At 34.5% G+C, this 13,159-nt stretch overlaps 1 protein-coding gene across 1 annotated transcript in view; it reads left to right on the top strand.

Moving 5' to 3' along the window:
• The window catches only part of ADAM2 (ADAM metallopeptidase domain 2), a 99,802-nt gene that overhangs the window by 59,230 nt on the left and 27,413 nt on the right, over nt 1–13,159 (top strand). The window contains exons 12-15 of the mRNA XM_068532026.1: nt 291–468; nt 4,804–4,902; nt 5,016–5,211; nt 11,288–11,393. Of these exons, the coding sequence (XP_068388127.1) occupies nt 291–468; nt 4,804–4,902; nt 5,016–5,211; nt 11,288–11,393 (579 nt within the window). The remainder of the gene's footprint in view (nt 1–290; nt 469–4,803; nt 4,903–5,015; nt 5,212–11,287; nt 11,394–13,159) is intronic.

Raw genomic sequence — 13,159 nt, forward strand, 5'->3', positions numbered from 1 at the left:
ATCTATTATTTATGGTTAATATAATTAAAGAGTATATTCAAACTGGATGCAACCACAAAAAACACCAAAATTGGTAGTTTGTCCAAAAATCTCTAATGTTTTTCATGGTCCTCATGCGAAAAACATTTTCCTGTAATAATCCACATGACTAGAATTTGAGTCTATTGCCTTAAAATTTAGTAATTTTATATTAGCTGTATTTATCATTAGATTATAGACTTGTCTTCTGAGGTTAGTCAATTTACGGAAGCGACGGTTACATAAAAATCTGATGTTTGATGTATTTTTAGTCATTCCAGTGGTGTGAAGATCTTTAGTAACTGCAGCATGGAAGATTTTGCGCATTTTCTCAAGTCAAAGTCCCAGTGTCTTCAAAACCAGCCGCGTTTAGATCCAACATTCAAAGTGGCAGTTTGCGGTAACGGAGAAGTCGAAGAAGGAGAACAATGTGACTGTGGGAATCAGGAGGTTGGTACTAATTTGGCAGATTACACACCAGAATTACATCAAAAATTATGAGTTAATTTTTATACTGTCACACTGCCATTTTACCTAATTTATCAAACTTCCTTTTCAACAAAGACCTTAAGGATGTATATTGGGATTATATTAATGAGTACACTTAAATATTGGTATATGAATTCAGCAGTTTGTAGATTATTCATACTGGTCATTTTCAAGGTCTTAACCCTATAGCTCAGCGGTCCCCAACATTTTTGGCACCAGGGATGGTTTCGTGGAAGACAATTTTTCCACGGACGGGGGCGGGGGTTGGTTCAGGTGGTAATGCCAGTGATGGGGAGTGATGGGGAGTGGCGGGGAGTGGCAGATGAAGCTTTGCTCGCTCACCCACTTCTCACCTCTCGCTGTATGGCCCGGTTCCTAACAGGCCACGGACTGGTACCGGTCCCCTGCTATAGGTGAGTTGACCTAGGTTTATACTTCCCCTCTTGAGCATACACTTCCTTAGTATGTCTTCTTTTTTTTAAAGTTTTATTTATTTTTTATTGAAGTATAGTTGATCTACAATGTTGTGTTAATTTCTGCTGTACAGCAAAGTGATTCAGTTATATATATATATGTATGTATATATATACATATATGTTCTTTATTATATTCTTTTCCATTATAGTTTATCACAAGATATTGAATATAGTTCCCTGTGCTATACAATAGGACCTTGTTGTTTATCTGTTCTCTATGTAATAGTTTGCATCAACTAACCCCAAACTCCTAATTCATCCCTCCCCTCCCCCACCTTGGCAACCACAAGTCTGTTCTCTATTCTGTGAGTCTCTTTCAGTTTCATGGATAGGTTCATTTGTGCCATATTTTAGATTCCACATATAAGTGATATCATATGGTATCTGTCTTTCTCTTTCTGACTTAACTTCACTTGGTATGATAATCTCTAGGTCCATCCATGTTGCTGCAAATGGCATTATTTCATTCTTTTTTATGGCTGAGTAATATTCCATTATATATATGTACAACATCGTCTTTATCCATTCACCTGTTGATGGACATTTAGGTTGTTTCCATGTCTTGGCTACTGTGAATAGCGCTGCTATGAACATAGGGGCACATATATCTTTTTGAATTATAGTTTTGTCCAGATATGTGCTCAGGAGTGGGATTGCTGGTTCATATGGCAACTTTATTTTCAGTTTTTTGGGGAACCTCCTTGCTGTTTTCCATAGTGGATGCACCAGTTTACATTCCTACCAACAGTGTAGGAGGGTCCCCTTTCTCCACACCCTCTCCAGCATTTGTTATTTATAGACTTCTTAATGATGGCCGTTCAGACCAGTGTGAAGTGATACCTCATTGTAGTTTTGATTTGTATTTCTCTAAAAATTAACTATGTTGAGCATCTTTTCATGTGTCTATTGGCCATCTGTATGTCTTCTTTGGGGAAATGTCTGTTTAGATCTTCTGCCCATTTTTCCATTGGGTTGTTTGGTTTTTTGTTGTTGAGTTGTATGAGCAGTTTGTATATTTTGGAAATTAAGCCCTTGTCAGTTGCATCATTTGCAAATATTTTCTCTGAGTCTGTTGGTTGTCTTTTCATTTAGTTTATGGTTTCCTTTGCTGTACAAAAGCTTGAAAGTTTGATTAGGTCCCTTTTGTTTATTTTTGCTTTTATTTCTATGATTTATGTCAGAGAATATTTTGCCTATATTCTCTTCTAGGAGTTTTATGGTGTCATGTCTTATATTTAAGTCTTTAAGCCATTTTGAGTTTACTTTTGTGTATGGTGTGGGGGAATGGCCCGACTTCATTGATTTACATGTGGCTGTCCAGCTTTCCCAACACCACTTGCCAAAGAGACTTTCTTTTCTCCATTGTATATTCTTGGCTCCTTTGTCAAAGATTAATTGACCATAGGTGTGTAGGTTTATTTCTGGGTTCTCTATTCTTTTCCATTGATCCCTGTGTCTGTTTTTGTGCCAATACCACACTGTAGCTTTGTAGTATTGTCTGAAGTCTAGGAGCGTTATGCCTCCTGCTTTGTTCTTTTTCCTCAGGATTGCTTTGGCAATTCGGAGTCTTTTATGGTTCCATATAAATTTTAGGATTATTTGTTCTAGTTCTGTGAAAAATATCATGGGTAATTTGATAGAGAGTGCATTAAATCTGTAGATTGCTTTGGGCAGTATGGCCATTTTAACTATATTAATTCTTCCAAGAGCATGGGATATCCTTCCTTTTCTTTGAATCATCTTCAATGTCCTATATTAATATTTTATAGTTCTTAGCATATAAGTCTTTCACCTCCTTGGTCAGGTTTATTCCTAAGTATTTTTTTTTTTTTTGGATGCTATCTTAAAAGAGACTTTTTTTTTTTTTTACATTCCCTTTCTGATATTTCATTATTAGTGTAAAGAAATGCAACCGATTTCTGTATGTTAAATTTATATCCTGCTACCTAGCTGAATTCATTTATCAGTTCTAGTAGTTTTATGTGGAGTCTTTAGGGTTTCCAATATATAGTATCACAACCCACTCATATCAATGGACAGATCTTCTAGACAGAAAATCAATAAGGCAACAGAGATCCTAAATGGTACAATAGAACAGTAAGACTTAATTGATATTTTCAGGACATTATATCCAAAAAAAGCCCAGAATACACATTCTTTTCAAGTGCACCTGGAACATTCTCTAAGATTGACCACATACTAGGGCACAAAAGAAGCCTCAACAAATTTAAGATCATAAAAATTATTTAAAGTATCTTTTCTGACCACAATGGCATGAAACTAGAAATCAACCACAGAAAAGGAAATGAGAAAAAAATGATTACATGGAGACTAAGCAACATGCTACTAAAAAACAATGGGTTAATGATGAAATCAAAGAGGAAGTTAAAAAATACCTTGAGACAAATGACAATGAAAACACAAACATACAAAATCTATGGGATGCAGCAAAAGCAGTTTTTAGAAGGAAGTTCAGAGCTATGCAGGCCTTCCTCAAAAAACAAGAAAAGTCTCAAATAAACAATGTAACTTACCACCTAAAGGAATTAGAAAAAGAAGAACAAACAAAACCTAAAGTCAGCAGAAGGAAGGAAATAATAAAGATCAGAGAGGAAATAAATAAAATAGAGATTTAAAAATAGAAAAAAATCAATAAAATTAAGAGCTGGTTCTTTGAAAGACTGAACAAAATTGACAAACCTCTGCAGGCTCACCAAGAAGAAATGAAAAAGGAGAAATAACAACCAATAGCACAGAAATACAAAAAAAAAAAAGAAACCGTAGGAGAGTTGAACTATGAACAATTATATGCAAATAAATTCAACAACCTAGAAGAAATGGACAACTTTCTAGAAACATACAGCCCACAAAAATTGAATCAAGAAGAAATAGATTATTTGAACAGACCAATCACTAGAAGTGAAATAGAATCTGTAATTTAAAAAACTCCCTACAAACAAAAGTCCAGGACCAGATGGCTTCACAGGCAAATTCTACCAACATACAAAGAAGAACTTATACTGATCCTTCTCAAACTCTTCCAAAAGATTGAAGAGGAGGGAACATTCCCAAAGTCATGCTATGAAGCCACCATCATCCTGATACCAAAATCAGAAAAAGACACTACCAAACAAGAAAATTACAGGCCAATATCTTTGATAAATATAAATGCAAAAATTCTCAACAACATACTAGCAAACCAAATTCAACAACACATAAAAGACAGCATACACCACGACCAAGTTGGATTCATCCCAGGTTCACAAGGATGGTTCAACATACACAAATCAATTAATGTGATATACCACATCAACAAAAGAAAAGACAAAAATCATATGATTATCTCAATAGATGCAGAAAACACATTTGATAAAATTCAATATCAATTCATGATAAAAACTCTTACCAAAGTGGGTATAGAGAGTCCTTATTAGTTATCTATAGGTCCTTATTTGTTATCTATTTTATAGATAGTAGTGTGCATGTGTCAATCCCAATCTTCCAGTTTATCCTTCCCCCCAACCCCTGCAAATACACTTATGGTTATCGATGTCTTGGCTTTGCTGGACTCCGGGACTTCAGAAAATCCTACTACGAATATAGTCAAACCTACTGATATAAAGAGAACTGGGTTTAGCACACTAGGTGACCAATAAATGTTAAATAAATGAATGAGTAAGTGGTTTTATTTTTTTCTGTTTGCCAACATTTAAGTTAAGCATCAGTCTGTATATTATATAATATGTTGTCCTCATTAAAATATCTATTTAATGTAAATAAAAGTTGGAACATACTTCAGAGCATTTGATTTGCCTTTCAGGCTTGTGCAGCTCTGCCAGACTCATGCTGTAACCAAGCCACGTGTAGACTCAATGTTGGGTCAGCTTGTGCTACTGGACCGTGCTGTGATGCTTGTGCTGTAAGAGCCTTTTAAAAACTTTGTATTACCTACATTAGTAATGTTATCATTTTTTATAATATTTAAATGTTCACATTCTGCTTTACTCAATATCATTTACTTCACCCCACCAGTTTATAGCAAAAGGACAAGTGTGTAGGGTTTCCACTGATGAATGTGATCTCTCTGAATATTGCAATGGTACATCTGCAGCATGTCAAGAAGACCTTTATGTCCAGGATGGGCATCCATGTGCAGAGAATCAATGGGTCTGTGTGAACGGAAAATGTATGAATGGGATAAAACAATGTTCGGAAATATTTGGTGAAGGTATTTATCATAATTTGATTTTCTGTATATGTATTTTTCTGGAAACTGACTAACATACATATCTTTATATATATTAGAAAAGACAAAGATATTATGAAATGAAGCTATTAATATGTCAAAAATATATTAACCTCTAGAGGTATAAAAATAGAAAGAGATAGTATCACCAGGAAAAAAAAAACCTGAAACAAAACTCAATCATTCCAATAAAAGGCAGCACTCAGAGAAATAAAGAATTGGTGTAAGTCAAGTATTTGTTTTATAATCTAAGATAAATAGAATAATAATAATATAATAATTAGAAACTAAAAACTACTAAAGGGGAGAAAAACAAAAGCAATTAACGTATTTGATTAACCCAAAAGAAGGCAAGAACAGAGTAAATAAAAGAACAAAGGATATGAAAATAAATAGTAATATGTATTGATATTTACATATTTAGCAATTACATTAAATATAAAACCTGTGTTAAATATTCAATTTAGGGAAAGGATGTAGCAAGAAGTGACGATGCAACTGCAAGAAAATGACTAAAAAAATCAAGGTGTATTGCATTGATGATATTTTTAAAGGCTTTAGAGTACAGTGAAACCAAAGACAACTAATTTAAATCTCCACAGGAGAGAAACTTTGCCTATCTTAGGGAACAACTGACAGCCATTTATGTTCCTAGGGACATATGCAGACTCTGAAAGTTGAAGATCAAGCTTGGCTTAGCTAGAGATCTTCAGGAAAAAAGAAAGATAAAATAGAAAAGTTTTAGCAGTTGGAATTGAAGGGGAGGGGCTGTCAAAACCATAGGCTATTTTTCCATGAGGTAGCCGCATCTTTGGAACTTAAAAGCTGCTCAGAAACTTGGTCAATTTAATAGATTAAAAAAATTTTTTAAAGGCATTACGAATTTTCTTGCAGTCACAAGATGATCAAAGACCAAATGGTAGAGGAATTTTGCCTTTAAAAAAAATCTTAGTCTTCCTCCAGAACCTTTTGCTACATTTTGAAGTGCCTGTGTTGGTAGGCTAGGAAGCTATGCTGAGACTAAAGGGCACATATTTATCCCTGGCAAACTTTCAGTGAAGAGAAGATAAATGTTTGCAAGGCTCTCAGTTATTAGGGTACAAGGGTCACACCCAAGATAATGAGGTGAATCCAGAATAAAACTGTACATCAGCCTTGGCCCATATAATTGCCTGATTGGACTTAGGTGATCACTGCCTTGCCCAATCTGCCTAACTGTTCCAACCATCATATAGTTGGATCATGTCTTATAATACATTCTCTCAATCTCTTCTTTTTGATTGAAGTGTTTAATCTATTCATGTAAGTAAGGTAGTATTTCCATCTGCTATTTTGCTATGTGTTTTCAATATATCTTATACTATGCAATTATCTTTTAAAGTCTACAGAAGAGAGTCCAAACAATAGATATGTTTATACTATCTATTATATTTTCTTTTACTTTATTTGATAGTTTACTATATTAGTATTGTGTTACTTCATGTAGATCCTGGTTACCTCCTAGTGTCCTTTGATTTCAGCATTAAGGATGCACTTTAGTAGGTCTTGCTGGAAAGCTTTGCTAAAGATGAGTTCTCTCTGACTGTGTTTATCTTGGAATGCTATCATTTCTCCCTTAATTTTTTGAGGAGAGTTTAGCCAAATATAGAATTCTTAGACTTTTCCTTTCAAAACTCTATAGATGTCAGCCTACTGCCACCTGGCCTCCTTGTCTTTAATGAAGAGTGGAATCAATTTGACCATGATCTGTGGATCTCTTTAAGATTATTCCATGTTGAGTTTTTAAAGAAATCTTCTTGTAAAAATATAGATATTTTTATATCTATTTATTTTTATATATCTTTATATATCTAAAATATATCTATATATTTTTATATCTATTTATAGATATAGATATAAATATACATTAAATTTGAAAAGCTTTCAGTCATTATTTCTTAAAATACTTCCCTGCCCTTTTCTGTTTTTTCCTCAGTCTTGGAATCCCTACGTGCCAGTATTTCATATGCTTGATGTTGTCCCACTGGTCCATGAAACTATTTTCATCATTTGATTTTCTTTCTTTCCTCATACTAGATAATCTCCATTGACCTATCTTCAGGTCAGTAAAACCTGCCAGATTAAATCTATTGATTTTAAAATTTCTGTAGCGAAGTTTTTCATTTTAGTTAATACAGTTTTCAACTTCAGAATTTATATTTGGTTCCCTTTTTTATTTAGAAGTCTATATTAGTATTTCCCGTTTCGTTTCTAAGAGGTGGTTTCCCCTAGTAATTTGAACATATTTGTAACTTGAACATATTTGTAATAGCTAATTTAAGGCTTTGTCTACTGGATTCAAAATTGGGGATCTCTGAGGACATTTTCTGTTGACTTTTTTTTTTTTCTGGATATGTAGCGTAATTTCATCTTTTTGCATATAGTGTAAATTAGAAAAAAAACTAGAAATTTTAGACAATATATTTTAACGATTTTGATTCAGATTTCTCTAAGATTTGTTGTTGTTGTTGTTTGTCACACTGCTTATTTGTTTAGGACTTTCCTGGAATAATTTTTCAGGTTCTGTATTCCATGCTGTGTGCATCTACTGAGTTCTTTGACAGTTTTTTTTTTTTTTCTCCCAAGTTCTTGTTTTTATTTTTAAGCCAGGCTTCCTAGGGATAACTCCAAATTAGTACAATTTAGTGCCAAGCCAATAACCCATCAGATACCCTTCAATGCCTTGACTGTTTATTTTCTACCCTATGCCAAGGATAGCTTCAAGTTTCAAGCTTCAGGCAGTTTGCAAAACCGCCATAGCTTTCACTTCTTGCTTGTTCAGGACCTAAATATAATCCAGAGAAGAGTGACTGGGGACTTCTCTTCCTCAGGATTGTTCTTGGCATGTGTACATCTTTTTAGATCCATTTATGTGTTAAGCTTTTCAACATTCCTTATGATCATCTAGTTCTCCAAGGTTTCCTTTTAAATTCCCAGCAGGCTCTTGTTTGCCTCAACTGCTGTAATGTTGCTGTCATATTACTATTATTTCAGTAATTCCCTGAGTGTAAGGCTTTTTTTCCCACTGAGCTGAGCTCTAACTCAAACCAAATAACAAAATCACCCTGGGAACAGAGATTTTCTAGGTAAGTGAAAGTTTGGAAAATTTTCAGACTGTGCTCTGGTGCTTTTAACAAAGCTCAAAATAGGTCAGACCTCTTCATTAGCTGTAAGGCTGCTGGCTTTTGGCTACCATGCCACTGAGGAAAGGTGAAAATATCCCCAAATTAATACAGCACTGAGCCCTCTGTCTTAACAACTGTTTCAGCCAGGATTCCACCAGAGACACAGAATCTTCCCCCCACCCCACCCCACACCCTGTTTATTTTATCTTTATATACCCAAATCAGATGCCATCCCCTCAGGCCAGAGCTTCAGGACAAGCAAAGAGGTCTCTCTCACAGCAAGACTAATCCTGTATTTTAGCCTGCTGTCTGTGCTGTGACCTGGGGCTGCGAGCTGGCTAAAAACTTCTAATTGTTAGCATTCCAGGGGACCCAGGAACGCAACCCCCCCTGGCCACTAGAGCCAGGTGATCTCGGGGTGTCCCTGGGAAGCACCACACATAAAAACCAGAGCACAGGATGCATGTAAAGGCTCCCCTCTGGGAAATACTGGCACTCCGGAGCGTGGCAGGGTGAGAACATGAAGTTAGCATTCACCCACCAAAGTCTCTGTGAAGGAGGGTTAGGGCAGGTCCTTAGACACAGGTTTCATTAGAAGCCTACCCCTCAGGCCGCAGCTACTAAGATAAGCTGACAGGCCTCTTACACGGAAAGACTGGGCTGACTGCTGCCTCTTGTTGTGCCCTGGGTGTAGCCAGTTAAGAACTCTTTCTCCTGTAGTTATAGTCTCGTAGGAGCCTTGAGCATAAACCACACATCAGAACCATTTCACAGTCCTCTATAGCCTTGTGGGTCTCGTGGACATGAGTGCCTGTTGGTTACCAAAGCTGGATGTTTTAGGGGCTCATCTTTCTGGTGCAGGTCTTAAAAGTTGTGGTGCCTGATGTGAGATCCAAACACTTCACCCCTCAGGGAGGAGCTCCACGTTTTGAGTTCCCTCCCAACTGTGGATTGCCATTGCCAGGGTGGGTTTACAGCAAGATTGTGTCTCAGCCTTGTCTACCTGCTTCAGTGTGGCTTTCCTCTTGTTTGCTCAGTGTGAAGTGGTCACTCCGCCAGTTTTTAGGTTTTCTTCACTGGAAATTGTTCCATATGTAGCTGTAGATTCGGTGTATTTGTGGGAAGTTGTGAGTTCGGGTTCTTTCTACTTTGCCATCTTGAATTGGAACCTCTATTTCCATCAGCATTTTAAAGAGGTTACTCCATTGTCATATGGCTTTCATATTTCTGAAGAAAAATCTGTCATATTGTGTCTCTTTTCTCTTTGAGCCATGAAGATTTTTTTTGGTCTTTGGTTTTTAGCAGTCTTCAGATTATATGTTTGAATGTGTGTTTGTGTGGATGTGCGTGCATTAATTCTGCTTAGTGTTCCTGAGTGTCTTGGAACTGTGGTGTAAATACTGTATTATTATACAGATTTTTAACTTTCAATTTATGTTTATATTTAACTGTCTCTCCATAATTTTTTCGATTTATTTATTTTTGATACATTGCCTTCTTGAAGATTTATATCCTTTGTAATTAATTTTAGTATATATGTACCATGGTTCTCCTACTCAATTACATGTAGATGTCTCTATTTTATATCTTTTCTTGAATATTTTACATAAAGACATATTCCTAGTTAAAATTTTTTTCACTGTCTTCATCTTCAATTTTTGACTTACAGAAACTGTCTTCATTCTAAATGCTTCTCTCATATAGACACTGCATCTTATATAGATACATCCATCTTTTTCTTCTGTTAAGTATATGAAGTAAGAGACTAAGCACTTTAATTAAATCAGAAACCAATAATTGTTAACGTTTAGTTAGAGTTTTGATTAGGCTCAGTCTATATCTAGTTCACTCTTGTTTCTAGGGCATAACTCTCCAGGGCTTTCAACTGAGAGATCGTATATTCACTGAGACTCCTTCCCCTGGCAAGTATGTAATCACAATGCAGAAACTGCAGAAAAATATGCTCTGCTTTCTGGAAGTCACCTCTTTATATTTTAATCTCCTTCGCTTCACATGTTTAGAAGCAGGAAAATGTCTTAAGAGAGGACTATACTATATGTTGAGGCCCCCTGAGTCTCTAATTTTATCACTATAGTCGTAAAAGATCCTCCAACTTTGGCCTTATTTATGTCCAATGGCCTGCTTCCCTAGCTAAGCTTATAATTTTGATTTCTCACACATAGCTATGTTTCCAAATGACCTCTGGGATGAAAATCAACTGCTTATTTTCAGTTTACTCCTGCCTCTAAGACTTTCAGCTGAGATCCTGATGGGTCCACAGGGGCTCCTCTTATGTTGTGTCGTTTTTCTTCACAGTTAAATCTCCCTATCAAAAGTTTTTGGCTCAGTCCTCCCATTAGAGTAGAATTAATTGAGTCATCATAAATAAATTGCTCTTTAAGTAGACTGAATCTTATGAGAATTAAACATATAATGTGTGTGGATTGAATAGTAAATATGAAAATAAATCAGTTGTGACTCCAAGAATTTTTGGTCTGGGGAAATTAGGATAAAAAAATAAGATATTATTTTAATGATTTGTCTTGAAAACACATTTATTTGAAAACACTATTGACCAATAAGTCAATTATTTGTTTAAAAAAAGTTTCTTATATACTTATATAATTCTAGACTTACTAAAAATTAGAAGATAAACTGCATACTGTAGTTAATCCTAAGGCATCTGTTTGGATAGTAGACAAGATGCTTTCAATATTTAAATATTTCATTGAAGTAGTTTTTTTGTGATTTTAAAACTAGGTTTTATTTTCAATTTTGTATTATGCTCTTATTTTGTGCAATATTGTAAACAATCTCAGAATTTTAAGTGTACTCATTAATTATTTTAAATTAATGTAAGTTCAATATGACTAACCACAAATTTTTTTTTTCAGGTTCAGGTTTTGGTACTCAAGAGTGTTTTGATCAACTTAATTCTAAGACTGATCCATCTGGGAACTGTGGTTCAACTGCTTCAGGGTACACACAGTGTAATCCTAAGTATGTTCTAGGAAATCTATCTGAGAAATTTTATTTATTGCTTTATATTTGAAAATACCATGAGATAATTTACTTTAATGTAAGCGAAATGTCACTTGATCATGAAGTAAGACTATATTTAATCAAATTATAAATGTCTCAAGTACAGAATGTCTGTACTTATCTTTCTCACACATCCAAACTATCCCTTGTACCATCCCACAGAGCATTTAATTTACATGTAGGTACATTAATTATCCATTAGTTAGAAGGACTGATCAGTTTTATTTTGCATGCTGTCACTTTAATTTTACAAAGGATGATCATTCTTCATAGTGATCTAATAAAAATGCATAAATTTTTACTATCCAGGAAGTAACGCAATGTGTTTAAGAACATATACTCTACAAGCAGACATCTTGGTTTCAAATACTAATCCCAATACTTACCTACTTGTGTGACTTTGGACATGTGCCTCACTTTTCTGATACGTAAAATATGCATATCAATTTCACTAACATCATTGGGCTTGTGCTAGTGTGGAATTTAGATACTCTATGAAAAGCACTTAGAATGGGACTGACACATATGAGGGTTAATTGTTAACTACTATGATTATTATATATACTAGAACTAGAATGCTACTGTTACTGTAATATTTTACTTTGATACTATTTCAAACTAGGTTTGATAGCAAAAATAAAAATTCTGTAAAAAATTTCTTGCTTGCATGAATAGCAAAAAGACTTTCATATAGCCTTTACTCAGTGGTTTACGTTTTGCCCATTTGCTTTATCCTTCTGTTTTTCTAACTCTCCTCTCCTTTCCTCCCTTCAAAATGATTTTCCTAAGCCATTTGAATGTAAATTGGTTACTATGTTTCATTATCCTTAAATAATCATTGTGTTTTCTTGAGAACAAAGGTTTTTTTTTTTTAATGGCTCTATTGTAGCTGTCAACCACAGTTCTCAATAAAACTTCATTCATTATCTCAATAAAGTATTTATAGGTCTTCTGTCTTGTTCAGGAGCAAATCCAGAGTCACAAATTTGTTAAACTTTAATCTAGAACATTCTTTTTGTTTCCATTTCTTTTCCTGTTTTTTTTTAAAAAAAATACTACAGGCCAATTATTTTGTAATATTTTCCTCAAATTGGGTTTGTTTGATATTTTTCATCATTAGATTCATGTCATAAATTTTGTCAAGCTTGCCACTGAAGTGGTGTTGTACCATCTAGTGCAATTTTTAAAAGGTACATGCCATTTTCTCTCAATGTTGGATATTTTAAGTCAAATTATTTGGTAAAGTTAATTTCCTTTAGGTCTCTATTGTAAAGTTACTCTTTCCCTTTGTGTTTAATGTGTGATCTGGGGGGAGTTAATATTGAGACCATGGACATATTCTGTTCTTCTTCGAACTTTCACCCACTAGTATTAAGGTTCATTGTTGATTTTCTAACTCCATTATTGCCTCCCCCTTTAAGCTAGAAATGTATTGTAGAAAGAAGTATTCTTTTTATTTATTTATTTATTTATTTATTTATTTATTTATTTATGTTTGTGTATTTATTTATGTCAGTTCAGACTCAGCAATTGTTATTTGACTCAATAGTATAGAATATATTACTATCATTTATTTTAACGTTTACTTTTTCAAATTGTCTCAATTTTGGCTAGTGAGAGTTTCTTTTAGCTGGCCACAATGTTCTTTTCAGAAGTCTGTATGACACTTCAAAAACTTACACATTTTTCCAGCACAAAAAAAGATGTTCTGGCCCCTGTTATAT

The sequence above is a fragment of the Eschrichtius robustus genome, chromosome 21 (genome assembly GCF_028021215.1).
Source record: "Eschrichtius robustus isolate mEscRob2 chromosome 21, mEscRob2.pri, whole genome shotgun sequence".
In the NCBI taxonomy this organism is placed as follows: domain Eukaryota; kingdom Metazoa; phylum Chordata; class Mammalia; order Artiodactyla; family Eschrichtiidae; genus Eschrichtius; species Eschrichtius robustus.